Raw genomic sequence first — 25,765 nt, forward strand, 5'->3', positions numbered from 1 at the left:
CATGGCAGTCCCAGACCCATTCACTGAGCTAGATGCTAACTCAGCACAATGGTGATTCAGGGGCTCCCAAGGTCAGAACAGGGGCTCAGTTGGCAGGACTTGGGGAGGTGGGATGGGGGACAGACGGGCCTCTTTGCCCCCTCCTGCTCAGCCTCTAACTATATCAGTCATGGCTCTCTGCCTGTGTGTACACGTGTGCCCATGTGTGCCCGTGTGCACCCACATGTGTGTGGGTATATGTGATGCAGCTGAGGATGCTGATGTGGATCCAGGCAAGGATGGGGTGTAATGCACAGAAAGTCCTGTGAAGCTTGTATTTGTTTGTGTGCTTCTGTGTGCTCGTGTGTCTCTGTGGTTTTGCTCATTTGTCTTTGCCTGGGGGTTTCCAGGTTTTCCAGAGAAGGGAGGTGTGCACATGAGTGAGTGTGTGTGTGTGTGTGTGTGTGTGAGCACAGTCACAGAGGGCTTCATGACCTGGTCTACAGTTTATTTATTTATTTTTAATATTTACTTATTTGGCTGTGTAGAGTCTTAGTCGTAGCACATGGGCTTAGTCGCCCCAAGGCATGTGGGATCTTAGCTCTCTGATCAGGAACTGAACCCACATTCCCTGCCTTGCAAGGCAGAGTCTCAGCCACTGACCCACCAGGGACACCCCTAGAGCCTATCTGAGACTCCTCCCATCTATTGTCCGTTGTCAGGGCTCCAGCTCCTTCAGACTGAAAGGCTGAAGCTCCGGCCCCAGCCCTCACCCTGAACAGAGGGCTCCCACGAAGCTTCCTCCAACCCTAACTCAGTGAGCGGCTTGTTGGAAAGTCAGAGCCCCAGGGGCGGGAGTGGGCAGTAGGGGGAGAAGGGCCGGTGGTCCAGAAGGCAGCGAACGGGGTAGAGACGAATCAATCTTTCAGGGCCATCCGGGTACCGAGGGGCCTGGTGGGCCCTTCTAGGGGCTACGTGCTCAGACTGGCCTGCCAGCCCTGATATTTGCTGGGAAGACTGATTTGCTGTTCCAAGCCTCGGTATTTAAATCTGTAAGTGGGGATAATTATACGCCACGTCACAGGCCAGTCCTGAGGATAAACTACCTAAAGCTCTTAGCTCAGCCTTGACGTCCAGTAGGCAGGAGACCAGCCCAGGGACCTGGGGCAGGGGATCTGGGGACGGGGGAGGGCTCAGTGGGCACCAGCGAGGCCTGGGCATCCCTGAGCTGGTGGCAGAGAGCAGTGCCATGCTGGACTGACCCCCAAATCCCCTCTCCATGTTAGCACACCTTCTGCACAGTCATGCACAATGGAAGTGGGGGGATTATCACACTCCTGAACCCCAGCCCTTCTCTCTCTCTCTCTCACACACACACACACACACACACACACAAAACGTGGGCAAGGACGAGGACAACATAGAGGAAGTGAGGGTGTTCAGCCCTTTTCCTCACTGGAAACGGAAACCATTTATGAGTATCATTACTGACACCAATATATATTAGATTTAAATCATATCAATAGCCAAAATAACAACATTGCTATCATTACCATAGCCCAAGGAATGGCATTTGTGATAGTCTATCTACCTCAAACCTTTGCCCTTTTATTACCTTCCTGGTAAAGTGCATATTAATAGTATCACCTTCATCCACTCCGAATCACCCTTTCAGAAAACTGAGGCCCAGAGAAGCCAAGTGACTTACCTAAGGTCACACAGCAAGGACTGGAACCTGTGTACGGGAATCGCAGCCCTTACTCCCCGCTCAGCTCCAGCCCTGGCAACTGGCCCCCCCAGGCCCCCCACACACCCTTCAGGCTGCTCCATACCCCAGAGTCATCACCCACACTGGCTATGGTGTTGCCCTGGTGCAGGCGGGGAAGGACCAGATGACCCTTAGAAAGCCTCACAAGGCGGCAGGCTGGGCTGCTAAGAGCCCCAGCCTTGGGTTTTCAAGGACCTAAGATGCTGAGGAAGCCTCAATGCCTGTGAGGTGGGGACAGACAACGGCCCCAGAGCCTCAGCAGCATCCCCACCGGATCCAGGTCGGGCCCCTTTCCCTCACCGGTCTTGCTTCCTTGATCTGCCTCTGAGCCATCACCAACCTGGCTTTGTCCCTGCAGAATGGCAGGATGGAGGCTGCAGGTAACTGGCACCCCGCGGAGGGTCCCTGGAGGCGAGGCTGATGCCCCCGTCCCTGTGGTCCTGCCCTGCTGGATCCAGAAGCTTCAGGTGCTGGTCCCACTCTTAGCTGACCAAGGTCTGAGCCAGAGGCGAGGCCACTTCCCCCCAGAGCACTCAGCCCCACCCCTGTGAATAATGCCACTTGCCTCACAGAGCTGGGCCTTTGATGATTTGGGGGGTGGCAGGAATGGGTGGAAGACAAGAAAGGGTTAAAGACCCATTCACCTAGGTTTGGAGCACAGAAAGGGTTGCCCTGCTGGCAGGAGGTGTCTTTCTAGTCCACCCTGTGCCCCCCAGACTCCTGGTTCCAACCCTCCAGGTCTCCAAACCCATCCCTGACTCTCAGGGTTCCCCCTCCAGGCCCTGGGTCCCAGGCAACGCTCCCTGCCACCCTACCCCAACCACAACAGTAATTAACCCCAATGAACCCCAGCAAATAAAGATCTGGATGGCAGAAGGGAGGAATCATCGCTGCCCCAGGGTGGGGAACTCCAGAGTCTCCCAGGAAGACCCAACCCAGCATCATCTAATACCACACCCCTCGTGCTATTATTGATGCCTGGGTAGGTCCATGAGCACCCAGCCCCTTGGGGTCTGGAGTCTTCTCTATCATCTATTTGTTTTTTAACTAAAAAAAAAGCACAAAGTCTCCCTTTTTAAAAAACATATTTATTTATTTATTTGGGGCTTCCCAGGTGGCGCTAAAGAACCCACCTGCCAATACAGGAGATGCAAGAGACCCGGGTTTGATCCCTGGGTGGGGAAGATCCCCTGGAGGAGGACATGGCAACCCACTCCAGTATTCTTGCCTGGAGAATCCCATGGACAGAGGAGCCTTCCAGGCTACAGTCCATGGGGTCGCAAAGAGTTGGACACGACTGACGTGACTCGGCACACACGCACACAGGTGTATTTTATTCGGCTGGGCCGGGTCTTAGTAGTCACACAGGGGACCTTTGACCTCTGCTGCACCATGCAGGACCTTTGAGTTGTGTCATTCGGGGTCAAACCCTGGCTCCCTGCGCTGGGAGCACGGGGTCTTAGCCTCGGGACTACAGGAAAGTCCCTGGGGTTGTTTGTTTCAACAGCTAGTGTTACTTTTCCTGATTAAGGCAGGCAGATGACACAGAGTGCACTGAATCTTATGGCCAGATAGTACGACGGGGGATCACTGCTGGGCAGTATATGATAGCTGACGTCGAAAACAAGCTGTAGAGGGAGGGGCTTCCCTGGGGCTCCAGTGCTTAAGACTCCGCCCTTCCGCTACAGAGGGCACAGGTTTGATCCCTGGTCAAGGAACTAAGATCCTGCATGCCATGTGGACAAAAAAAAAAAAAAAAGGAAAGAAAGAAAAATAATGCAACCGGGGAGATGATGATGTCAGAGGAAGGGAAAGACAGAGCTGGAGCCCCTGGCCACCATCGATGCTCAATAAAATTGGTTGAATGGACTTCCCTAGTGGTCCAGTTGGAGAAGGCAATGGCAGCTAACTCCAGTACTCTTGCCTGGAAAATCCCATGGATGGAGGAGCCCGGTGGGCTGCAGTCCATGGGGTCCCGAAGAGTCGGACACGACTGAGCGACTTCACTTTCACTTTTCACTTGCATGCATTGGAGAAGGAAATGGCAACCCACTCCAGTGTTCTTGCCTGGAGAATCCCAGGGACGGGGGAGCCTGGTGGGCTGCCATCTATGGGGTCGCACAGAGTCGGACACGACTGAAGCAGCTTAGCAGCAGCAGGAGCAGTGGTCCAATATTTGAGAATTGCCTGCCAATGCAGGGCACGTGGGCTCAATCCCTGATCAGGGAAGATTCCTCATGCTGCAGAGCAACTAAGCCCATCTGCCTCGACTGCTAAAGTCCACACTTCGCAGTGAGAAGACCAAACACTGCAAATAGAGAGCAGCTCTCTTTCACCACAACTCGAGAATGGCTGGATGCAGCAACAAAGACCCAGCACAGCCAAAAATTAGATCAATAAATAAATTTTTTAAAAAAGTTGAATGAGTGGAATATATGAAAACCCTGGATAAATTTTGTAGGAGTGACTGACGTCACCAGAGCCCCAAAGGATGGGTGGGGCTTGGATGGGGAGGCGGTGAGAATAGAAACAATTTCCCTGGGAATAAAGACAGAGAAGTGAGAAAAGGCAATCCCTATCCAGGGGTCAGAGGTCAGGGATATGTCATTCTGCCCCAAGTAGTCAGATGTGGAGCCAGAACTTGGCCGCCCTCAAAGACCAAGCTGAGTAATTTAGACTTTAGGCTGTGGTCTAGTCATCTCTACAGTGGGAGTGTACACACAATCTGTTGGGATACAGGAAGAAAATATTCAAACTCCTATTGATATTTATCTCCCTCCTTTGTAGTGTATATGAAGCTACTAAGGCTCGGAGAGGTTGAGTAACTTACCCAAGGTCACACAGCTAGTAAGCATGCCAGACTGCAAAGCTGTGCTCTTCACATAAACTGAGTCTTGTGCAGATGGTGGGAGGTTGGGTGGGAGCAGAGGTTGGTCTAGAGCAGAGTGGCCGGGAGGCGTAGACGGCCCCCAGCCCTGGCTGTCTCTGCCTAGCATCCTACTGTGGGCAGAGGGCCAGGAGCCTGCCCAGGCCTGCCCCCGCAGGACCTGTTGTGAGAAGCCAAGCAGAGAGCCTCGATGGCAGCAGGGCTGCCTGGGCCAACCACCCAGAGCCTTTCACCCCAAGCTTTGTTCTCAGGTCTTTCTCATCTTTGCTGGGAGCCAGAAGGCCGTAGACCAGGGCTGAGAACCCAGAAGCGGCTCACGGAGAGGACTGAAGAATTTGCTAAATCATCCACTCCGCCGCCCCACACACTCAGCTGTCAACCCCATGGCCAAGGGACCTCAGATGCCAGACTCACCCTGCTTCCCCACACTTCAGTGTGCTACATTTATGGGTGACATTTACCATCTGAATTATACCTCTTAAAAAAACCATCACTGATTTTGAAAATTAAAAAAATTGAAGTATAGTTGATTTACAATACTGTGTTAGTATCAGATGCACAGCAAAATGGTTCAGGCATATATATATATATATTTTTTTTTCGGATTATTTTCCACTGTAGGTTATTCTAAGATATTAACCATAGCTCCCTATTCTATACGGTAAATCCCTTTTGGCTGATCTACTTTATGTATAGTATTTTGTATCTGGAAATAATTGCCTTTATTCATGTATCTGGCTGAACTGGGTCTCAGTCGCCGCGTACAGCGTCTTTGGTTGTGGCATGTGGAACCCTAGATTCCGGATTAGTTCCCTGACCAGGGATTGAACCCAGACCCCCTGTATGGGGAGTGCAGAGTCTTAGCCGCTGAGCCACCAGGGAAGCCCCACGCTCTTTCCATTTTGAAGCAAAATCTGCTTTGCTGCTTTGGTTTTGCCCTGGTCGACTTTACTGAGGTCTGATTAACTATAATAAAACACACGCCTGTTAGTGACTTTTGACAGATGTATACACACCCATGTAAACACCACCACAATCACCATCTGGATCATTTCCACCCTCCCAGAAAGGTTCCTCACATCCCTTTGCAATAAATGCCCCCCCCACCCCTCCCCAGGGAAGGATGGATGTGATTTCTATCGCTATACATTAGCTCTCCCTGTTCTTGAACTTCACACAAATGGGTCATGCAGTAATTGCGTCTTCTTAGCCTCCACCTAATGTCTGTGAGATTACATCAGTTCATCTACCCTGTTGCCTCTGCCAGTGTCTTTTTATTGCATAAGTTGTGTGAAGGTATCATATTTAGTGTGTCCATTCTCCTGTTGGTGGACATTTAGGCTGTTTCCAACTTGGCTCTAATGAACAATGCTGCAATATCCTTCGGGTTCAGGTTTTTAAATGGATATGTTTTCATTCCTGTTGGGTGACTATCTGGGAGCTGAATTACTGGGTCATAGGTTAAGCGCATAGAACTTCCCAGGTGGCGCTAGTGGTAAAGAATCCAGTGGTTTTAAGCTGAGGCTCCAATGGGCTTCCTTGATGGCTCAGTCTCAGGGGTAAAGAAGTGCTGTGCAGGATACACAGGAGATGAGGGTTTGATCCCTGTGTTGGGAAGATCCCCTGGTGGAGAGCATGGCAACCCACTCCAGTATTCTTTTCCAGAGAATCCCATGGACAGAGGAGCCTGGAGGGCTACAATCATAGGATGGCACAGAGTCAGATAAGACTGCAGCAACTTAGCACACACTGCAGGGTAAGTGTCGGAGAAGGCAATGGCACCCCACTCCAGTACTCTTGCCTGGAAAATCCCATGGACGGAGGAGCTTGGTAGGCTGCAGTCCATGGGGTTGGGAAGAGTCGGACACGGCTGAGCGACTTCCCTTTGACTTTTCACTTTCATGCATTGGAGAGGGAAATGGCAACTCATTCCAGTGTCCTTGCCTGGAGAACCCCAGGGATGGGGGAGCTGTCTATGGAGTGGCACAGAGTCAGACACAACTGAAGCGACTTAGCAGCAGCAGCAGGGTAAGTGTATATTTACTTTACAAGAAACTGTCAAACTGTTTTCCAAAGGGTTTGCGCCACTTTGTACTCTCATCAACAACAAATGAGAGGTCTGTGACTTCCCATCGCCTTGCCAAGGATTAGCACTGCCCGGCTATTTAAATTTAAGCTATGCTCTGGATCTGAAGGGCTCTCTTATTGGGATTTTATTTATTTTTTTGATTTAATAAAGTTTTATTTTTCAAAATGTACAGCTAGTAGGATCTGTTCATGCATCTTCACCAGCAGCTGGGGCATCTCCACCCTTGGTGTTTCTGGTGTAAATCACTTGAACTCTGTGCTTTGAAACCAGTTTAATAAGACCTTTACTAAGGAGTTCCTGAAGGGCTGCTCTGGCCAGGGAACCATGAATCTTCAGTCTCTCAGAGACGACAGCTGGAGTTATAAGCTTATAGCTGGGAACTTTACAGAGTTTGTCATATGCTGCTTTGTCAAACAAGACTAGGTTATTGAGTTTGTCCCGAACTTTGCTTTTGGACCACTTCTTTTTGGCCTTGGCCCCAGATTTGTTCACTGGATCTTTGTCTTTCTTGGCCGACTTTCCGGCATCTTTCTTCTTCTTGTCGTCCTTGGGTGGCATAGCGAAGCCCGGAGAGCAGCTGCAACCACTCCTTATTGGGATTTTAATGTGCATTTCCCTCGAGACTAATGACGTAGCGCATCTTTTCCTGTGTTTATTGGTCATTTGTACCTTTGGTGAGCTGTCTATTCAAATCTTTCGGATTTTGTTATTCCCTCATCTCTCCCAACCCACAGCCCCTCCCCCGGCCATCTCCACCTGCAGTATACCCTCTTGCTTTAAGTCGGTTCTAAATGAAGGCTGCCTTTCTCTGAGGAGACCATAGTCAGCCCCACCCCACAGGGATTCTTCTCTCCTCTGAGCTCCTTCAATACCCATCTGCCTCTGTGCCTGTTTAACACAGCATCTGCCTCCGTATAGTACCACTTAGATGTCCAAAGGGTGGACGAGGCTGGACGAGGGGCTTCTTGATACCAGAAAGTTCACAAGCAGTGGGATTCTGCCCTTATAGAATTATAATATTGCACATTAATAGCAACTATGTTCTTTAAAATTATAGGTATCCCCCTCCCTGAAAATGTCAGACTATCTAAGAGGAAAGTAAAGGTGGAATAGGGAGTGGGAAGGTCACTCCCCCATCACCACCCCATGCCTCTGTCTTAAGAATCTCTGATAAAAGCAAAAGATAATTGGGCTTCTAGTTCTGCTGTTTAGTAACTGTGGGGGGGGTGGGTGGGGGGGGTGCTGTGGGCAGATCTGGGCCTCCATCAATTAAATGGGGATGACAGCATCCTCTGGGAGTTGTGGGGGTTACACAAAACCTGTTAAGTATGCAGAAGCAGTGGTAAACTGTAAGGAACCAGTGTGTGTGCGTGTTTGCTTGGGGGTGTGTGTGTTGGCCTGTTAAATTACAAACTCCTTAGAATAGCTGACCTGGTAAAGAAAATCTTGCCTTTATATACATTAAAAAAAAAAATGGACGGATAAACGCACAAGAAATCATGAAGGAAAATGCCAAGGAAGATAAAAGAATCCAACTCCTAAGCGTTCCGGACTCTGTTTCCGGTTTCTCTTCCGTTTCCTCCCCTCCTCCTCCTCGCCTTCCTCTCCCCCTTTTCCTCCCTCCTCCAATGGGCTCCTGCCCGCCCCCACCACCCCAGGCCTCATTTTAAAGGGACCTCCGTATGAAACCATATGAAAAAACCGTATGAAAAAAGAGAAAGGACCCTCAGAAATGGAGGAGGATGTTTGCACAACACAGCGGCTTTGCTCCCAGGGCCAAGGCCAGACTCCCACAGCGCCGGGTCAGGGCCTGGGCGGATGGGAAGGGCCAGGACGGGTGCTGCTCCCGTCTCCAGGGCCCTTTGCAGTGGCCTTCAGCCCTGGGCACCCCTGAGTGAGCGGTACCTCACAGGAACCCCACCTGAATGGTCAGCTCTGAATGCGTTTTCTCTACAGCAATCCCTTTTCAGTCCCAAACCCACTGGGCTAGAGAGACAGCTCCCCACCTGCCGCTGCTAAAGCTGGATTCAGAGGGGAGTATCCCACCACCACCACCACCATCACCACTACCCAGAGGCTTGAGCGAGGCCTTGAACTTTCTGTCCCATGAATTCACAAATCTTTCCCGGCACTGTTTCAGGTCCTGAAGATAAGACTGGAGAAAAAGCGGCGAAGTGAGGCCTGCTGGTACCAGCGTCCCCTCTGTGGGTGAGACAGGGGACGAATGTCCGTGTCGGGTGTGGAGCGGCTGCTAAGTGCTACTGGGAAAAAATACTTAAGTTCAGGGATTAAAAAAAGGTCCCACAAACCCGAGCAGGGTGCGGCGCCGGAATTATATAAGGGAGTTATTTGAGGTCAGGCGATCAGGGAAAGTCCTGCGGGAGGAGGGTCTCTAATGGGGGTCCTCGCGCCCCCATCCCGCCCGCGCCCGCGTCCCCTCTGCGGCGATTTGCTTCTGGCTCCAGGTGGCCTCCCCACCCCCGCGCATCCGTGCGCTCCTCCTGCGCCCGTTCTGGTCCCGCCCGCCAGGAGGGTGGCCCCGGACCGGCCGGGTCGCTCTGGGCGCGCACCGTGACACCAGGGGCGGGTGTCCCCAGCCGCGCGCGTGACTCCGCCCCGCCCGCCTCCGCTCGCGCTCGGCGCCTCGGCCGCCCGGCGCCGCAGACGCTCCCGATCCTCCGAGTCCTCGGCGGGTGCCCGGCCCGAGCGCGGAGCCCATGGAGCCTGCGGGGGGCGCGCCCCGGGAAAGCGCCCGGGCCGAGGCGCTGTTGGGCGAGCTGGAGGCGCGGGTGCAGGAGGTGGTGAGGGCGAGCTCGTGGTGGGAGCGCCACGGCGTGGACTGCGCCATCCTCGCGCTCAGCCTCCTCGCTTTGCCACCCGGTGAGGGACACGGGGACTGGGGGCTGCGCGGCCCGCTGGGCGGCGGCGGAGGGTGTCGGGGCGGGCGGCGGGGTGGGGTAGATGGCGCTTGCCCGGGACGCTAGGACAGAGGGTCAGCCCGGGAAGTCTGGTTGGGGTGTTCTGACTTGTGTACCCGGAGATGCCCCGATGGATGAAGGGCAGTGGAGGAGAAAGTTGAGCCGAGTCAGGGAGAAGCGGCGGGGTGCGGTGGTGGGGGTGGTGAGGGGGGAGATGAGATGGCCTGGGGAGGGGGAGGGTGCTCCATAGGGCGCCCGGGGAGGGGGCGAGGGGCGTGTTCCCTGGTCCTCGCCTGGCCTGGACCCCCCCACCGTGCCCTGTCGCCACCGCCCCTCTGGCAGGGGCGCAGAATCAAGATTCCCGGCCTCTCCTCGGTGAGTCAGTGGCGCTCTGTCTTGTCTCAGAGCTTTCAGAGAGAGCCAACCCGTCCCGCTCCGGCCTTCGTGGAACCTGCCACACCACTATCCGGGGCAGTCCCCAGGGCTGGGCCCTCTTTGGCCCGGGCTTCCAGGGGTGCAGGCTGGGGCATTTGGGCTTAGATCTCCAAGAACTAGAGAAAGACCCCCCGCCCTTACCGCTCTTTCTACCGCCCCCCCCCACTTCCCCCCCCCCGCAGGGTTCCTGTGCCTGCGCTCTGACAGCCCCCTGGTCTTTGCCCTGGGCATCACCATCCTGGGGGTGTGCCACTACACACTGACCGTCAAGGGCAGCCACCTGGCCACTCATGGTGCCCTCACCGAGTCCAGAGGCTGGAGCAAGGTCTGGACGCTTTTCTTTGTGGAGGTGAGCCTGGGACGGGGTGGGAGCCGCTGCGGGGCCTTGGTGTGAGAATCCAGGCATGCACAGCCCTGTGAGCCCTCGAGGGCCAGCAGCTGCGGCTCTTGGCACGTGGGCCCAAGCGTGTCGCCTGTCTGCACTACGGTCTGTGTGTGTCTGCGTGTGTGCATGACCCCAACCCCTTGAGAGGGTAGAGGGCTGCACGAGGAATGATCAGTGCTCAACTGAGGCCGGGGACGCAGCCGGAGCACCGGTTTCTCCTGGGGGCGGCTGTCTTCTCCACAACACTGGTTCAGGAGGGTGGACCTTCTTCCTCTCCCCAGGACTCCTGCGGCTGGCAGTCCTGGCTGCAACCTTTGGGCTTCCTGGTTTTGCAGTTGGGGTTTGGGATATGAACGATGGACAGAGGGCAGGGGGAGCAGGGGCCTGGTGTCTCTCCCAGCACCCCAGTTCCATAACAGCCCCCACCTCCTGACACCTGGCGATGGTGGAGCCTCCTAGAAGCCCCCTGCTTCCCTGGGTCTGTACCAGGAGGGTCCCTCCTCTCTCCTGACTCTTGCCCCACTTCTCCCACCATCTCCCCAGCCTGCCTCAGCCTGTGGGCACGGTCAGGTAGGCAAAGGTGTCTGGCCCGGTTCCCCTTCTGTCTGGACCGGTCTCAGGTCTCCGATGCTCTGACACCCCCTCTTCCCTTCCTTCCAGGTGATCCCCCACCATGGACCCTGGGTCCCTTATGAACAAATGTGAAAGCTGGTACCAGAAACAGTCCTTTTCTGCCAGGAACTGGTTACTGTGACCAATTAATTCAATTATTAACTTTTCTTTTTTTTAAAAGAGCTTTTATTTGTTTATTGGCCGCACCACGAAGCAGGTGGGATCTTAGTGTTCCAACCAGGGATGGAACCCTCACCCCCTGCTTGGAAGCTCAAAGTCTTAACCACTGGGCCACCAGGGAAGCCCCTCAATTACTAACTTTTAATAAAGTTATATAACTGTACATAACTGTACACGCACGCACACAGGACGTTTTATAAAATTATAGTGCATGAGTTAGATGAGAGGAAGCACTGTCTGTCCAGCACCCTCCATCGCCTTCACCGTCCCCAAACCCACCTCTCCCACCTGCGCACGTTTCTATTTTTTTTCTTAAAGGGAGGGAGATTCCTTAATTTTTCATTTTTTATTTTATGTTTTATTCATTTGGCTTCAGGTCTCAGTTGTGGCACTCGGGATCTCTGATCTTCGTTGCAGGATCTTTAGTTGCAGCATGTGGGATCTAGTTCCCCAACTAGGGATTGAACCTGGGCCCCCTGCATTTGGAGCGCCAAGTCCTACCCACTGGACCATCAGGGAAATCCCTGCACACATTTCTAAAATGCAAAGGATAAAGGGGGGACTTCTGGTCCAGTGGGTAAGACGCCAGCCAATGCAGGTTTCCCAATGAAGGTTCTTGGGTTTGATCCCCAATCAGCGATCTAGATCCCACATGCTGCACCGAAGACCCAGTATAGCCAAATAAATAAAAGTAAAGAAATATACTTTTTAAAAAGGACAAAGGAAACCAATGGGTCCTCAGGGTCCATTTCAAGACAATCTTCTTCCCAGGGACCCCTGAGCGTTGGTCTCAGCCAGGCTCTAAGGTACAGACCCAACCCTGGAGCCAGGGTCAGACGCCGCCACCCCCCAAGTTTGTAATCACAAGCAGGGGAGGAACCAGGATGTTGTGCTATCACGTGGGCTCTGTCAAAGCTGCACTGAGCCCCAGAGGCCTGGGGGCGGCTGAGAAGGTGGAGTCTTCCCAGCCTCCCCAGACAGAGGGCTCCAGCTGAACCACAGCGTGGGACCCACCCGGAGGGACCCCGGCAGCCTGGTGGCTCCCCTCGTCTCGTCCCCTGGGACCCAGGGCAGTGGCCTCATCTTTGCCTCTTTAGTCCCTGGCGCAGGGCTGAGCTCAATGTTTGTAGATGATGACCCTGCAGGGGACACGGGGACAAGGTCTGGGGAAGAGCAGGCTGCCGGAAGGTCACAGCCTGGAGGTGGGTGAGCCCCACGTAGGGAAGGCTTGGCTTCCATCCCCAGCTGTGAAGGCTGGTATGCCGCAGGCAGATTGTAAATTTCTCGAGGGCAACCTGAGTGGGAGGCCTCTGCTTTTCCACCCCCCATGCCTCAAGGCGTGGCCCTGACTCTGGCCAACCTCAGGGAAGATCCAGCTCCCAGTGGGAAGGAGGGGACGGCTCCACCTCCTCGGCCACTGGCATGAGTAGGGCGAGTGGATTTTTACCTTTTGTCAACCAGGCAGCGGACAGTGTCGGGGCCACCTTGGACACACTGACTCTGTGACCTTGGACAAGTTACTTAATTTAGCATCTAAGTGTTGGTTTCTCCATGTAATAAATGAGAATAATAATGTTACCTCCTCTGTGAAACCAGTGTGAATATTAAACGAGACACCCTAGATCTTCATTAGGGCCTGGGCCTGACTCTTCAATGCCTGCTTCCAAGTAACAAGCTCCCCGACCACCCCCATCACCTTTTTCTTTTTCCTCTGGAGGGAACACCCAGTCAGTTGCAAGCAAAAGGTTAGTGGTTTTTCTTACTTGTTTTGTTTGTTAGCGTTTTTTTTTTTTTTTAACTGCTTTAAATGCTTTAGTTTTCTTTTCTTTTTTTTCTTTTTAACACTTCTGTCTGCGCTGGATCTTTGTTGCTGCACGGGCTTTTCTCAGTAGTGGCGAGCTGGGGTTCCTCTCCAGTTGTGCGCTGGCTTATCACTGCGGTGGCTTCTCCTGTTGCAGAGCAACAGAGCTCTCGTGCGTGAGGGCTTCAGAAATTGCGGCTCCCAGGCTCTGGAGCCTGTGCTCATTAGAGTGGCACACGGGCTGAGTAGCACCACGGCATGTGGGATCTTCTCAGACCAGGGATCGAACCCGTGCCTCCTGTATTGGCAGGCGGATTCTTTACCGTTGAGCCACTAGGGAAGCCCAGCGTTGTTTATTTTTAACTGAAAGGTTGACCAGCTTATACAAAGCTCAGTGGAGCTGTGTGTGGGGGGTGTGTGTGTGTGTGTACTGAGGGGGCTGTTTGCTGAGGCCCTGAACCATACCTGTCCTTCGCATCACACAGAGGACCAGCTCTTGCCACGTAGGATCTCAGCAGACTACCTGGGACCCTCCTGGATCCCCGGCTTCCCCATCTTTCACGTCCCGTTGTCTCTCTTTCCTCCTCCGCTTGTCGACTGCCTGCGCTGTTTCCAAACTGTGACCCTCAGGAGGCAGCATCACCATAGAAGAATCTAGTCCCCTAGTCACAGCCTCAGGTGTCACCTGGAGTGTCACTGGCTTTCCTGCTCCACCCAGCTTTTGCCAGGCCCCTTTCACAATCTGCTGGCACGAGCTGGGGGTGAGAGAGGTCGCCCTCTCTGACCCGTTGGATCTGAGGGGAGGGCAGGCAGGATGGCGGGGGCAGCTGACATCCAGGTTGCTATTGCTTCTCTGCTAAAGTATCCAAAATCATATACCCCACTCACGCCAAGACTGACTTCCCTCCGAACACCCGCTTCCTGTCTACACCACAGTGTTCCATTCCATTCAGTGCACCTCTGACCCTCTCCCTTGCCCACGGACTACCCTCGCCTGCCTGCTCCTTGTCCTGGGTTATGTCATGAGGACTTCCAGTATTCTTCTTGGGTACTGCCTGTCAAGAGCCACAGGAATGTAGGGGCAGGCTGGGGTGGGCAGGCCCCTACGGTTCAAGTACCGAAGCTTGGAAACGTTTATTTTTTAATTTATAGTTGATTTACAATGTGTGTTAATTTCTATTATACAGCAAGGTGATTCAGTTACACACACACACACACATATATATATACACACATTCTTCTTCATATTCTTTTCCATTATGGCTTATCGTAGGGTATTCACTCATTCTCTGTGTAATAATTTGCATCTGCTGACCCCAAACTCCCAGTCGCTCCCCCATCCCTCTCCCCCTTGGCAACCCCAAGTCTGTCCCTTGTGTCTGTGTGTCTGTCCCCTGTGTCTGTGAGTCTGTCCCCTGTGTCTGTGAGTCTGTTCCCTGTCTGTGAGTCTGTCCCCTGTGTCTGTGAGTCCGACCCCTGTGTCTGTGAGTCTGCTCCCTGTGTCTTCGAGTCCGTCCCCTGTGTCTGCGAGTTCGTCCCCTGTGTCTGCGAGTCCGTCCCCTGTGTCTGTGAGTCTGTCCCTGTGTCTGTGAGTCCGTCCCCTGTGTCTGTGAGTCTGTCCCCTGTGTCTGGAGTCTGTCCCCTGTGTCTGTGAGTCCGTCCCCTGTGTCTGTGAGTCTGTCCCTGTGTCTGTGAGTCCGTCCCCTGTGTCTGTGAGTCCGTCCCCTGTGTCTGTGAGTCTGTCCCCTGTGTCTGTGAGTCTGCTCCCTGTGTCTGTGAGTCCGTCCCTTGTGTCTGTGTGTCTGTCCCTGTGTCTGTGAGTCTATCCCTGTGTCTGTGAGTCCGTCCCCTGTGTCTGTGAGTCTGTCCCTGTGTCTGTGAGTCTGTTCCCTGTGTCTGTGAGTCTGCCCTGTGTCTGTGAGTCCGTCCCCGTGTCTGTGAGTCTGACCCCTGTGTCTGTGAGTCTGCTCCCTGTGTCTGTGAGTCCGTCCCTTGTGTCTGTGTGTCTGTCCCTGTGTCTGTGAGTCTGTCCCTGTGTCTGTGAGTCTGTTCCCTGTGTCTGTGTGTCTGTCCCTGTGTCTGTGAGTCCGTTCCTGTTTCGTAGATGAATTTATCACATGTAAGTGATACCGGTCGCACAGTGTCTGTTCTTCTCATTCTAACTCACTTAATATGATACTCTCTAGGTCCATCCATGCTGCTGCAAGTGGTGTTATTTCATTCTTTTATGATTAATATTCCATATAATATATATATTTTCACACCTTATAATCACGCTATATTCCATATAGTATATATTATCATATAATATATATATGTATGTGTATACCACACCTTCTTTATTCATTCACGTGTTGATGGGCATTTAGTCTTTTTCCATGTCTTGGCTATTATAAATAGTGCTGTCATGAACACAGGGATGCATGTATCTTTTCGAATTATAGTTTTCTCCAGATCCATACCCAGGAGTGGGTCACAGGATCATATGGCAACTCTGTTTTCAGTTGGGGAAGATTAACTCCTGCAATCAGGAGGCCTTTAGGGACTCCCTTGCCAGTCACTCACAGTCAAGATGTTCCCCTAAGTGGGAGGGAACAGGCCGTGCCAGTTACTAAGCTCCATTGTGTCTCAACTTCCAACTCTCCTTTTAAAGTCGGCTTTGTGCTATGGGGGTGGCGTCACAGCTGGTCCACGGAGAGCCCCAGCGGCTCTGCCCTGGGGGAGGGGTGTCACCTGGGGGAAGCTGTCGCCTTCTTTCCAGTCCCTGTGCTGCTGGTGGAAACGGAGCCCGAGCCCAGAAGCCCAGCCTGATTACGATGCTTGAACAGTTCCGATTCTCTTCCTGCCGGTTCACGGTGGCCTGTACCTTCTGGGCCGTCTCTCGCCTTCTTTCTTTTTGGCCCCACCTGAACCCTGAGGGGTGGTCCTCTGAGTATGCTCCACTGTGATTTTTAAATTTTTTAATTAAAAAAATATATTTAGCAGGCAAACTCAGATCTGTAGTACAAAATATACTTCTTTTAAAAAAAATAAAAACATTTGTACTTTTGAAATAATTAGAGATTCACAAGACACTGCAAAACCAGATCAGAGAGGACAGAGCAGTCCAGTGGACCCGTTACCTAGACGCCTCAATAGTTACATGTATTGTCATTCAACATTTGACATTCAGGACTTCCCTGGTGGCTCAGTGGGAAAGAATTCACCTGCCAATGCAGGAGACGTGGGTTCGATCCCTGAGGGAGGAAGGTCCCCTGGAGAAGGAAATGGCAACCCACACCAGTATTCTTGCCTGGGAAAGCCCATGGACAGAGGAGCCTGGCAGGCTACAAGTCTGTGGGGTCGCAGAGAGTCAGACACGACTGAGCGACTCAACAGCGATTCAACACACCAGGACATTGACTTTGTGCGTGTGTGTCTGTGCGATTTTATCATGTATGCAGATTTGTAAAATGTACTTGCAAGGGGTCGTCTGGCAGTTCCCACACCGGTGGGTCTCTAAAAGCTTGGCCCCCGTGGGCTTGCACATGGGCCCCCAGAGGCTGAGGATGCTGGAGGAGGATCAGGTGGTCATCTGTGGGTGGTGGCACTGAGCCTGGTGAGTGTCCTTGGGTGGGTATGGTGGTAGGGGGGCTCGGAGAAAAGGGGAGGGCTGCTTCCAGGCAGCCCATGGCTGCCCAGTGGGGAGGGGAGACTTGGAGGGAAGCTGGGTTTGCTGGGGAGATCTAGGGGCTGAAACAGTGTCAGCAGTTGAGGCTCCACGTGGGCGTTGGCTGAGCAGCTCAAAATCACCAAGCTTTCGCTCCCGGCCCAGCCCTCTGCTGGGTGCTGGGGACACAATGGTGAGCAGAACCCTCTTCCAGTTCCCCAAGGGCTCAGAGTCCAGTGGGTAAACAGGCACACACGAATGACATCAAAATAATAGAAGTCTTAATTATACCAACTGACCATTACTGGGTGCTTACTGTGTAGTTGATGTTAATAATCACGCCTCCCTGTGAGGTCAAACCTATTATCACCCTTACTTTGTGGATGAGGAAACACTGGTCTGGCAGGTTAAGTCACTTGACCCCGGCCGCTCAGCTACTACACGATGCAGCCCAGGGCCTGGGCAGGCAGACTGTGAAGGCAGCTGTGTGAAGGCCGTGGGAACACAGAGAGGAGAGAGCGTGGCACGGACATGGTCGGTGTCTGCAGGTGTTTTGGGCTCTGATGACTAGGGTGTGTCTGTACATGCGTGCAAGTGTTTATGTGTTGCTCCTGGCATCCAGCAGATAGGGGCCAAGGTTGCTGGTAGACAGACTACTATGCACAGATATGGAACGAAAAGGTATGAAAGTGTTAGTCCCTCAGTGGTGTCTGACTCTTTGCAACCCCAGGGACTGTAGCCTGACAGGCTCCTCTGTCCATGGGCTTCTCCAGACAGGAATACTGGAGTATTGCCATTCCTTCCTCCAGGGGAATCTTCCCTTCCCAGGGATCGAACCCAGGTCTCCCACATTGCAGGCAGATTCTTTACCATCTGAACCACCAGGGAAGCCCCCAGTGCCCAAGGCAATAGTGGCGAGGCTGAGAACCCCTGGTGAGAGCGTCTGGAGGAGACGCTGTCAGGACAGGCTGGCTGGGCCCAGAAGTGGGAAGGTGGTTGCTGGTTTGACTTTTTGTGACCCCATGGACTATAGCACCCCAGGCTCCATAGAGTTCTCCAAGCAAGAATACTGGAGTGGGTTGCCATTTCTGTTTCCACATCCTATACTTAAAAAAACCAAAACAAAACATTATTTGGCTGTGCTGGGTCTTAGTTGCAGCATGTGAGATCTTTAGTTGAGACATATGGGATCTAATTCCCTAACCAGGGATGGAACCCAGGCCCCCTGCACTGGGAGCATGAAGACTTAGCCATGGGACCACCAAGTAAGTCCCCAGGTGTCCTATACTTGATTTGACAAACTTAAAGCAGGGAAGACTCCAGCCCACAGTCCCTCCTGCCTGAGGGATGCTGCCTCTGGGACAACCCCCAGCCCCTCCTCCTCAGCCTGCCCATCCTGTGGCCCTCTTCTCCTGTCCCCGTCTCCGGAGTGACCCCCGCCCCCCAGGCTTTGAGCTGGAGACTTGGCTCCTGTCTTGATTGCCTCTTCCTCCTCTTCATCCTTCCTCCAGATCCCTCCTTCTGCCCCTGCCCTCTGGTCCTCACCTCTCTCAGTGGCCACACCTACAGCTTCCGCCGGGCACCTGCCTCATCCTGGCCCTCCCCTTCCGATCCAGTAAATGACCTATTTGAAGCCCAACTCTGTGTCCTAATCTTATAATGACGGTTTTCAATCCTGCAAAGTATTGTTTGCTTAAAAATTAAAAGAGCAAAATATTAGAGAACACATAAAGGGATAGAGGACCTCCCTCACCTCCCAGGAGGAAAATGGGGCAACTGGGGGGTCAGGTAGGAAGAAGACTCCCCCACCCCACTGTATATTTTTTGAATTATGCAAACATATTACCTGCTCAAAAAATAAATTATTTAAAAAAGTACCAAGTTAGAGAACTACCTTTGGCTGCTGGTGGAGGTCTGAGAATGCTTAATGAATAAACAACTAAATGAGTGAGAGATCTGGGGAGGGACCCCGATTTATTTTAATTTTTATTTATTTGCTTTTGGCTGCCCTGGGTCTTCGCTGTTGCTCTTGGGCTTTCTCTAGTCGTGGTGAGCGCCTCTCCGTTAAGGTGCTCGGGCTCCTCACTGCGGTGGCTTCTCTTGCTGTGGAGCACCGGCTTTAGGCGCGTGGGCTCCAGTCGTTGGCACTCGAGGGCTGCAGAGTGTGGTGGGTCCCCCAATTGTAGCTGAGAGGAGATGTCGAGAGTCTACCCAACACTCACTTTGGCCACTTGAGGACCCTGAGTGCGGCTAAGAGATCTAGGTTCTTAAGTCTGCCTGAGGGTTGTAGAAGGTAGTGGTATCAAGAAGCTTCTGGAACTTTCTCTGGGTCTGGATGGGAGATCGTCTTGGGCGAGGCCTGTAAATAATCCTTTGCAGCAGGACCGTCTGTAAGGTGTGGCTCTGTCCCCCTACACTTTGATGGGTGCATGTAATACACGCCGAACCCTGTGTCCAGTCTCTCTCCTCCTCCCAAGCCCACCGTGTTCCCTCTCATTCTGGAAAGAACATCTAGATGGGAGGGAGAATTCCAGTGTATAGAAATAGCCTCAGATCTGGGTTTCTTTCTTTTTTAATGTGGACCATTTTTAAAGTCTTTATTGAATTTGTTACAATTCTGCCTCTGTTGGGAAGCAGTGGGGTCTTAGCTCCCAACCAGGGATGGAACACGAACCCGAACCCCCTCATTAGGAGGTGAAGTCTCAAAAAAAAAAAAAAAAAAAGGAGGTGAAGTCTCAGCCCTGGACCACCAGGGAAGTCCCCTCAGATCTGTTCTTATTCTTGCAAAAAGGCAGGTCACACAGATTCCGGAAGCTTGTGCTGAGTCACAAACCACGTGATACACGGTGGCCCCTGCCCCCAGTTCTCTGGTCTGGGCATGTGGCTGAGAACCTGGCCCTGGAGACCCCTGAGGTCAAGCTCGGAAGGGTTCAGGCCCCAGGCTGTTTCTGGCTCAAAGCATGATCAGCTGCTAGTCTGAGCAGAGGTGTAGAACTCAGGCCAGAAGGAAGGGCAAGAAGGAAGAGCAGATTGCTGAGTGCAGCTAACATTTCGTGAAGCAAAAAGCAATGCAGACAGGCTTGGCCTTTGGAGCAGAAGTGTGAGGAAGGAAAACAGTTAAAAACAGCAGTTAAAAACAGTCACAGACTTCCCTTGTGGTGCCAATGCAGGGAGCACGGGTTCGATCCCTGGTCCGGGAAGATCCCATATGCCCAGGGTCAACTAAGCCCGTGTGTCACGACTCCCGAAGCCCGCATACCCTGGAGCCTGCGCTCGGGAACAAGAGAAGCCACCCTCGAGGAAGTCCGTGAGCAGCCGAGAAGTAATTAATAATTAAGTTAAAAACAAACAAAAAAACCAACAAAAGCCCAGTTGCTTTTTTCCAGTTATAGAACCGTGAAGCTCAAAGTACACTTCCAAGCCTTGGGCAGAGGCAGACTGGCCTCTGAGGAGGCCTTGGCAGATCCTGGCAACAGCTCCTTTGTGAACCAACTGTTGGGTCCTTTTTTTCTTAAATGATTATATTTTACTTTTTAAAAATTTATTTTTTATTTTTTTATTTGACCGTGCCGTGCGGCATTTAGGGATCCCTGACTGAGGACTGCACCCATGGCCCCTGCCCTGGGAGCCTGCAGCCTTAACCACTGGACCACCAGGGAAGTCCCCTGCTCTGCTCTCTGTGGTGCTCACAGTGACTGGCATTGGGTCGACCTTCACACCCTCCAGGATATAGACAGGCAGCGTCTTCAATAAAATTAGCAAAGTCTTCTGGCTTTTGGATAAAATATTGGAAGAGACTGAGGTTGGGTGTTAATTTGCATACATCTGCATGAGAAACACTTTGGTGCCTCTTTTATATTCAGAATGACTGCTCTTCTTGGAGTCAGGGAGCTGCTGCTGCTGCTAGCTACCAGCTTCAGAGACTCCCACGTGGGATCACGCCAAAGAGTCACCCCTAGGAAGAAGTTAACTCTTGGCCGCCACTGGGGCACCCTCACCCTGGGTGCCACCCTCAGGGACGATTCAGAAGATGGCCTTTCTTCTTCCCTAGACTCCCCTCACTGTGGTGGGCTCAGGATGCAAAGCAGTGTCATGAAGGTGCAGATGTTTCCACCATGAACACTCACGAAATAATTGCCATCAGATGCCCGGAGCTTTGCCTTCAATGCGTCCAGTCCTCCAGCAGCCCTCTCAGACTTGCTGGCCTCCCGCCCCAAATGCTTTGCAGCATCATGCCGAGTGGATACAGTTGCTTTTTTTTTTTTTAAAGATTATTTATTTGGTTGCATCAGGTCTTAGGGGCTTCCCAAGTGGCCCTAGTGGTAAAGAACCTGCCTGCCAGTGCAGGAGACAAGAGATGCGTGTTCCATCGCTGAGTCCCCTGGAGGAGGGCATGGCGACCCACTCCAGTATTCTTGCCTGGAGTATCCCATGAACAGAGGAGCTTGGCGGGCTATAGTCCATGGGGTCGCAAAGAGTCGGTATGGACCAGTGAATCGACGTAGCATGCGCGCCTGCGCACGCGCGCCAGGTCTTGGCTGCGGCACCCAACCGCAGGATCTTTCTCGGGGCTCACTGGCTCTTCACTGCAGCGCGTGGGCTTCTCTAGTTGTGCTGCGGGACTCTTGAGTGTGCAGACTCAGTAGTTGTGGCACACTGGGCTTACCTGCCTCCAGGCATGTGGGCTCTTAGTTCCCCAACCAGGGATAGAACCCGCGTCCCCTGCATGGGCAGGCAGATTCTTAACCACTAAACCACCAGGGAAGTCCCAGGATGCGGTCCTAGATCCCTGAGAGCTGATGGTCAAGGCTGATGAGCTGGGGGTGGAAGGCAGGAAGGCCTTGGAAAGGCAGGGTCTGGGGAAGGAGGGTCTTTTCGAGGCTCCAGAGGGCCAGCTTTGCTCGCCTGGGATGTGGACCCCGCCCCGCTTCTGGCTGCCTCCTCCAGGTATGCACGTCCTTCACTGCGGAGTACGCCAAGTATGGACACGTGAAGATGCACCACGGCTACACCAACGTGCTAGGCCTGGGGGACTCGAGCACGTGGAGGCTGCCTTGCCTCAACCGCTACGTCTACATGTTCCTCGCTCCTCTCTTGATCCCCATCATAACCCCGCTCGTGGCTGTGGGTGAGTAAGCCAGGGCCGTGCCCTGCAAAGACCTGGTCCCCCCCACTCCCTTCCCTTCCTCCCTCTCATGGCTTCGTGGAGGCTTCATGAAGGAAGCGAGGAGCCCTGAGTTGAGACCAGACAGAAACCTTCTGAGACAGCCAAGCAGGGTGGAAAGAACTGTGGAGCTGGGGCCCAGTCTGACTTTGCCGCTTACTGGTGGGTGATGACTGCAGGCAGGTAACTTAACGTCTCTGAACTTCAGGTTCTCCCCTGCTCCTCAAGGATGGTGGGAAGGCATAATGAGGTTGTAGATGTAAAAGTGCTTTGTAAAGGCCTCACACTCTGTTGTACGTTATAATGTTTAGTCTCGTAGGAGCAATATTGTATGGTGGAAGGAGCAGGGGCTAAGGGCTCAAGCCCCATGCCACCACTTACTATTAATATCAGACTGACCTCAGGTTGCTTAATGCTCTGTTTTCTATTCTAAAAATGGGCAAAAGAAAAAAAAAAAGGAATTACTTGGTGGTCCAGTGGTTAGAACTTGGCACTTTCACTGCTGGGGCCTGGGTTTGATCCCTGGTCGGGGAACTAAGATCCTGCAAGCCACACGGTGCAGCCAAAGGGGGAAAGAAAAGCGAATGAACCGACTTTTCAGGGCTGTAACTACCTTGGCCACCTGAGTTTGCACCACTTAGCCACCAGGGAGCCTGCTTATGTTGGATTGGAACCTTGCCAAACCCAACCCCCGCAATCTCTCACCCCTTCTGGCAGAGCGGCTGAGAGAGGTGGAGCTCAGGACGGCCCTGCGGACACTGGGCCTGATCTCCCTGGGCCTTTATTCTCAATACTGGCTGCTCCTGAATGTGTCTGGCTTCCAGAGCCCCAGCTCGGCCCTGGCCTGCATGCTCATCACCAGGTCCCTGCTGGCCCACCCTTATCTCCACGTCAACATCTTCCAGGTGAGGCCTCCCCTACCCGCACACAGGGGAGGGAGGCATGGGGACCACCTGGCCGAAGGCTGGACTCTAGATTCTAGGGAGAGAGACGTCACCAGGTGAAGTACCTCCCTACTCTTACCTTCTGCCCTTCTCCCTGTGGGTCATCACAGAGAGTTTTGGTCTCAGGTAAGGAGTTTACTTCCCTTCAACACTGGCTGCCATTCGAGCGCAGATGGGATTTATTAAGCAGCTTCTGTGCAAAGGTGGCAGGAGTGGTAAAGAACCCACCTGCCAACGCAGGAGACGTAAGAGACCTGGGATGGGCCCTGGGTTGGGAAGATCCCCTGGAGGGGGGCATGGCAATCTGTCCTAGTACTCTTGCCTGGAGAATCCCATGGACAGAGGCGCCTGGTGCGCTACAGTCCATAGGGGTGCAGAGTCAGACATGACTGAAGCGACCTTGCATGCACGTGTGCAAAGTTTACTTGATGAAGCTCCTTAGGGACACAGGTGAATAGGACCCCAGCTCCTAGCCTCAGGGCTCTTACTGTGATGAGCCCGAGGGAAGTGAAGCAAGGGCCACCACCGAGGTCCCAGCGGGCGTGTGTCTAGGTAAGACGCTGGAGATGGGAGGTCTTTGCGGGAGTCCGGCAGCTCAGCGCTCAGTTCTGGGGCCACTTCTGTGGGGACGGTCACCTCCCTGCTCCCTGGACCAGTGAGGATCCCAGCCTAGCACTTACCACCCGGCCTTAATGACTTAATCCCATGATGCAGTCCCACAGTTGTGATCCCTCCGCTTGTCTGGTGAGACCGTAAGTTCCCACTCACTTCCTCATCCTCTAGACTGAGGACAAGGCCTGGCAGAGGAGGCGTTTCTTGAACCATGAGCAGGATTTTGATTGTTGAAAGGAGAGCAGAGAAGGGTCTCTTTGGGATGAAGCGAAGGCACAGGGATGTGAGGGACAGTGGGGGGCAGTCGTGGACTTAGAGGACCACAGGGCCAGAGGGGCACCCAGACTCCATTCATTGCGCTGACGGGGGGAGTGGTCAGGGATAGGCGAGGCTCAGCACAGGACACAGAACCTCAGCCTCCTCGTGCCTCTTCCGGGTCCTGCCGGAGCAGGAAGTGAGACGGACACAGGACCCACGGGGCCCCCGGTTGCCAGCTGAGGATGCCGGGGCGGGGTGGGGACACACGGGTCTAACCGGCCCGGCCCCAGGGCCTGACCCTCGTGTCTGTCACAGCACATCGGGCTGCCCATGTTCTCCCCTGACAAGAAGCCGCGACGGATCCACATGATGAGCCTGGGGGTGCTGAACCTGCCCCGGCTGCCGGTGCTGGACTGGGCATTCGGCCACTCTCTTATCAGCTGCCACGTGGAACACCACCTCTTCCCCAGGCTCTCCGACAACATGTGCCTGAAGGTAGACGAGGGTGGGGCTGGAGGGGCTTGGATGAGGGAGCTGCCTGAGGGTGGAGGGGGAGTCCCCTTCAGGGCCCTCTGACCAACTGACCTGGCCAGAATTTCCCAGGAAGGGGCCGCTCAGGGAACAAGCAGCAGTGTGGCTTTTGATCAGAAACACTTGGGTTTCTGACCAGGCAGTGTGACTCTGGACAAGTTAACTGAATGTCTCTGAGCCTCAGCTTCCTCATCTGTAAAATGGGACTAAGCCATGCTTGGGCTTCCCTGGTGGCTCAGACAGTAAAGAACCTGCTTGCAGTGCAGAAGACCCTGGTTCAATCCCTGGGTTGGGAAGATCCCCTGGAGAAGGGAATGGCTACTCACTCCAGTATTCTTGTCTGGAGAATTCCATGGACAGAGGAGCCTGGCGGGCTGCAGCCCATGGAGTTGCAAAGAGTCAGACACGACAGAGCAACTAACAATTTCAAGCAGTGCTTACGTTGACAGGTTTTGAAGATAATGGAGAAATGGACCTGAAATGTCAGGCACCTGTATGTGCTTGGTGAAAGGGAGAGATGGCGTTTATCCCCCTATGCTAAGGAGGACTGTCAGATAGTCAGGATCCCCGGAGAAGAATGCTGGGGATAAAACTCCCTTTCCCTTGCTTGCTGGAAATGTGGGAGTTCTCCCAGCCCCTCAGCTCCTCCCCAGCATCATGCAACAAAGTAGACAGGAGTTGGGGGCTGGGGAGAGGAAGGGTCCCCATGAGGGTGGCCTATCTGCAGCCTCTCCTCCTGCCCACCTTCTGCCAGGTGAAGCCTGTGGTGTCCCAGTTCCTCCACGAGAAGCAGCTGCCATACAACGAGGACTCCTACCTGGCTCGCTTCTGGCTGTTTCTCCAACGCTACGAGGAGTTCATGGTGCAGACCCCTCCCATCACAGAGCTGGTGGGGCTGCAGTGAAGGGTGGACCAGCCCAGCCACCCCGCTGTCCTTCCCGGGGCCCAACCCTGGCTCTCCTGCCTGTGCTGGCCACCGCTGGGGCTGGGAGGGCGCTGGCTCCCGCCCAGGGGCTGTGCTTCACTCCACCAGAGTGTGGAGGCGCAGGTAGACAGTGAGGTGGGGAGCTCACGCAGGGGGTTCCAGGGATCACCTGCCCTGCTTGCTTTTTTGAGTTTCAAGGAATAAAGGTGGCTGGGCATTCTGCTCAGTCTGGACCTCAGCCGACTCCATCTCAGGACTAAACAGCTGGATTCCTTCCTGCTTCCGCTCTGAGCCTCGGGAGGGCTAGAGGACAGGGGTAAGGAGAGGCCCTAGGTTGGGGGCAGGGCAGGAGGGGCATGGAGAGAGAAGGGTCCACCTGCCCCCTGGCGAGGGCCTCCCTGGTGCCAGGGAGCAATGAACTTGGCCACTGCTTCTTCCTGTGCCGTTTGAGGTTCCGGCCCCAAAGGAGCCCTCTCCCCAGGGACCACAGGGAGCGGTTACCTTCGGCAGACTTTCCTAGTATCTCAGCCAGGAAGCCTGTGCAAGACCCTGGTGGCAGCTCCCGAGACTCACAGCACCTGTGAGCTCAAAGTGTGTGTTTTGTGGGGAAGGCTTCAGGTCAGATGAA

At 53.6% G+C, this 25,765-nt stretch overlaps 1 protein-coding gene and 1 pseudogene across 1 annotated transcript; one reads left to right on the forward strand and one right to left on the reverse strand.

The window, feature by feature from the left end:
• Positions 1-6,865: 6,865 nt before the first annotated feature.
• On the reverse strand, positions 6,866-7,331 carry LOC113877716 (annotated as a pseudogene).
• Positions 7,332-9,341: 2,010 nt separating this feature from the next.
• Positions 9,342-25,385, forward strand: FADS6 (fatty acid desaturase 6). Its single transcript, XM_027518843.1, has 6 exons — positions 9,342-9,603; positions 10,259-10,425; positions 21,651-21,831; positions 22,585-22,772; positions 23,997-24,176; positions 24,967-25,385. Exons 1-6 carry the CDS (start codon positions 9,441-9,443, stop codon positions 25,114-25,116), a joined length of 1,029 nt encoding a protein of 342 aa, XP_027374644.1. The 5' UTR covers positions 9,342-9,440; the 3' UTR covers positions 25,117-25,385.
• The last annotated feature ends 380 nt before the right edge of the window (positions 25,386-25,765 follow it).

Source organism: Bos indicus x Bos taurus, chromosome 19, assembly GCF_003369695.1.
Source record: "Bos indicus x Bos taurus breed Angus x Brahman F1 hybrid chromosome 19, Bos_hybrid_MaternalHap_v2.0, whole genome shotgun sequence".
Lineage (NCBI taxonomy): Eukaryota > Metazoa > Chordata > Mammalia > Artiodactyla > Bovidae > Bos > Bos indicus x Bos taurus.

Bases quoted from the DNA above. Each gene is read 5' to 3' on its own strand.
- FADS6 (XM_027518843.1), top strand. From the start codon at position 9,441: ATGGAGCCTGCGGGGGGCGCGCCCCGGGAAAGCGCCCGGGCCGAGGCG. The intron at 22,773-23,996 runs GTGAGGCCTCCC...TGTCTGTCACAG, and splicing joins TCCACGTCAACATCTTCCAG to CACATCGGGCTGCCCATGTT. The intron at 24,177-24,966 runs GTAGACGAGGGT...ACCTTCTGCCAG, and splicing joins CCGACAACATGTGCCTGAAG to GTGAAGCCTGTGGTGTCCCA.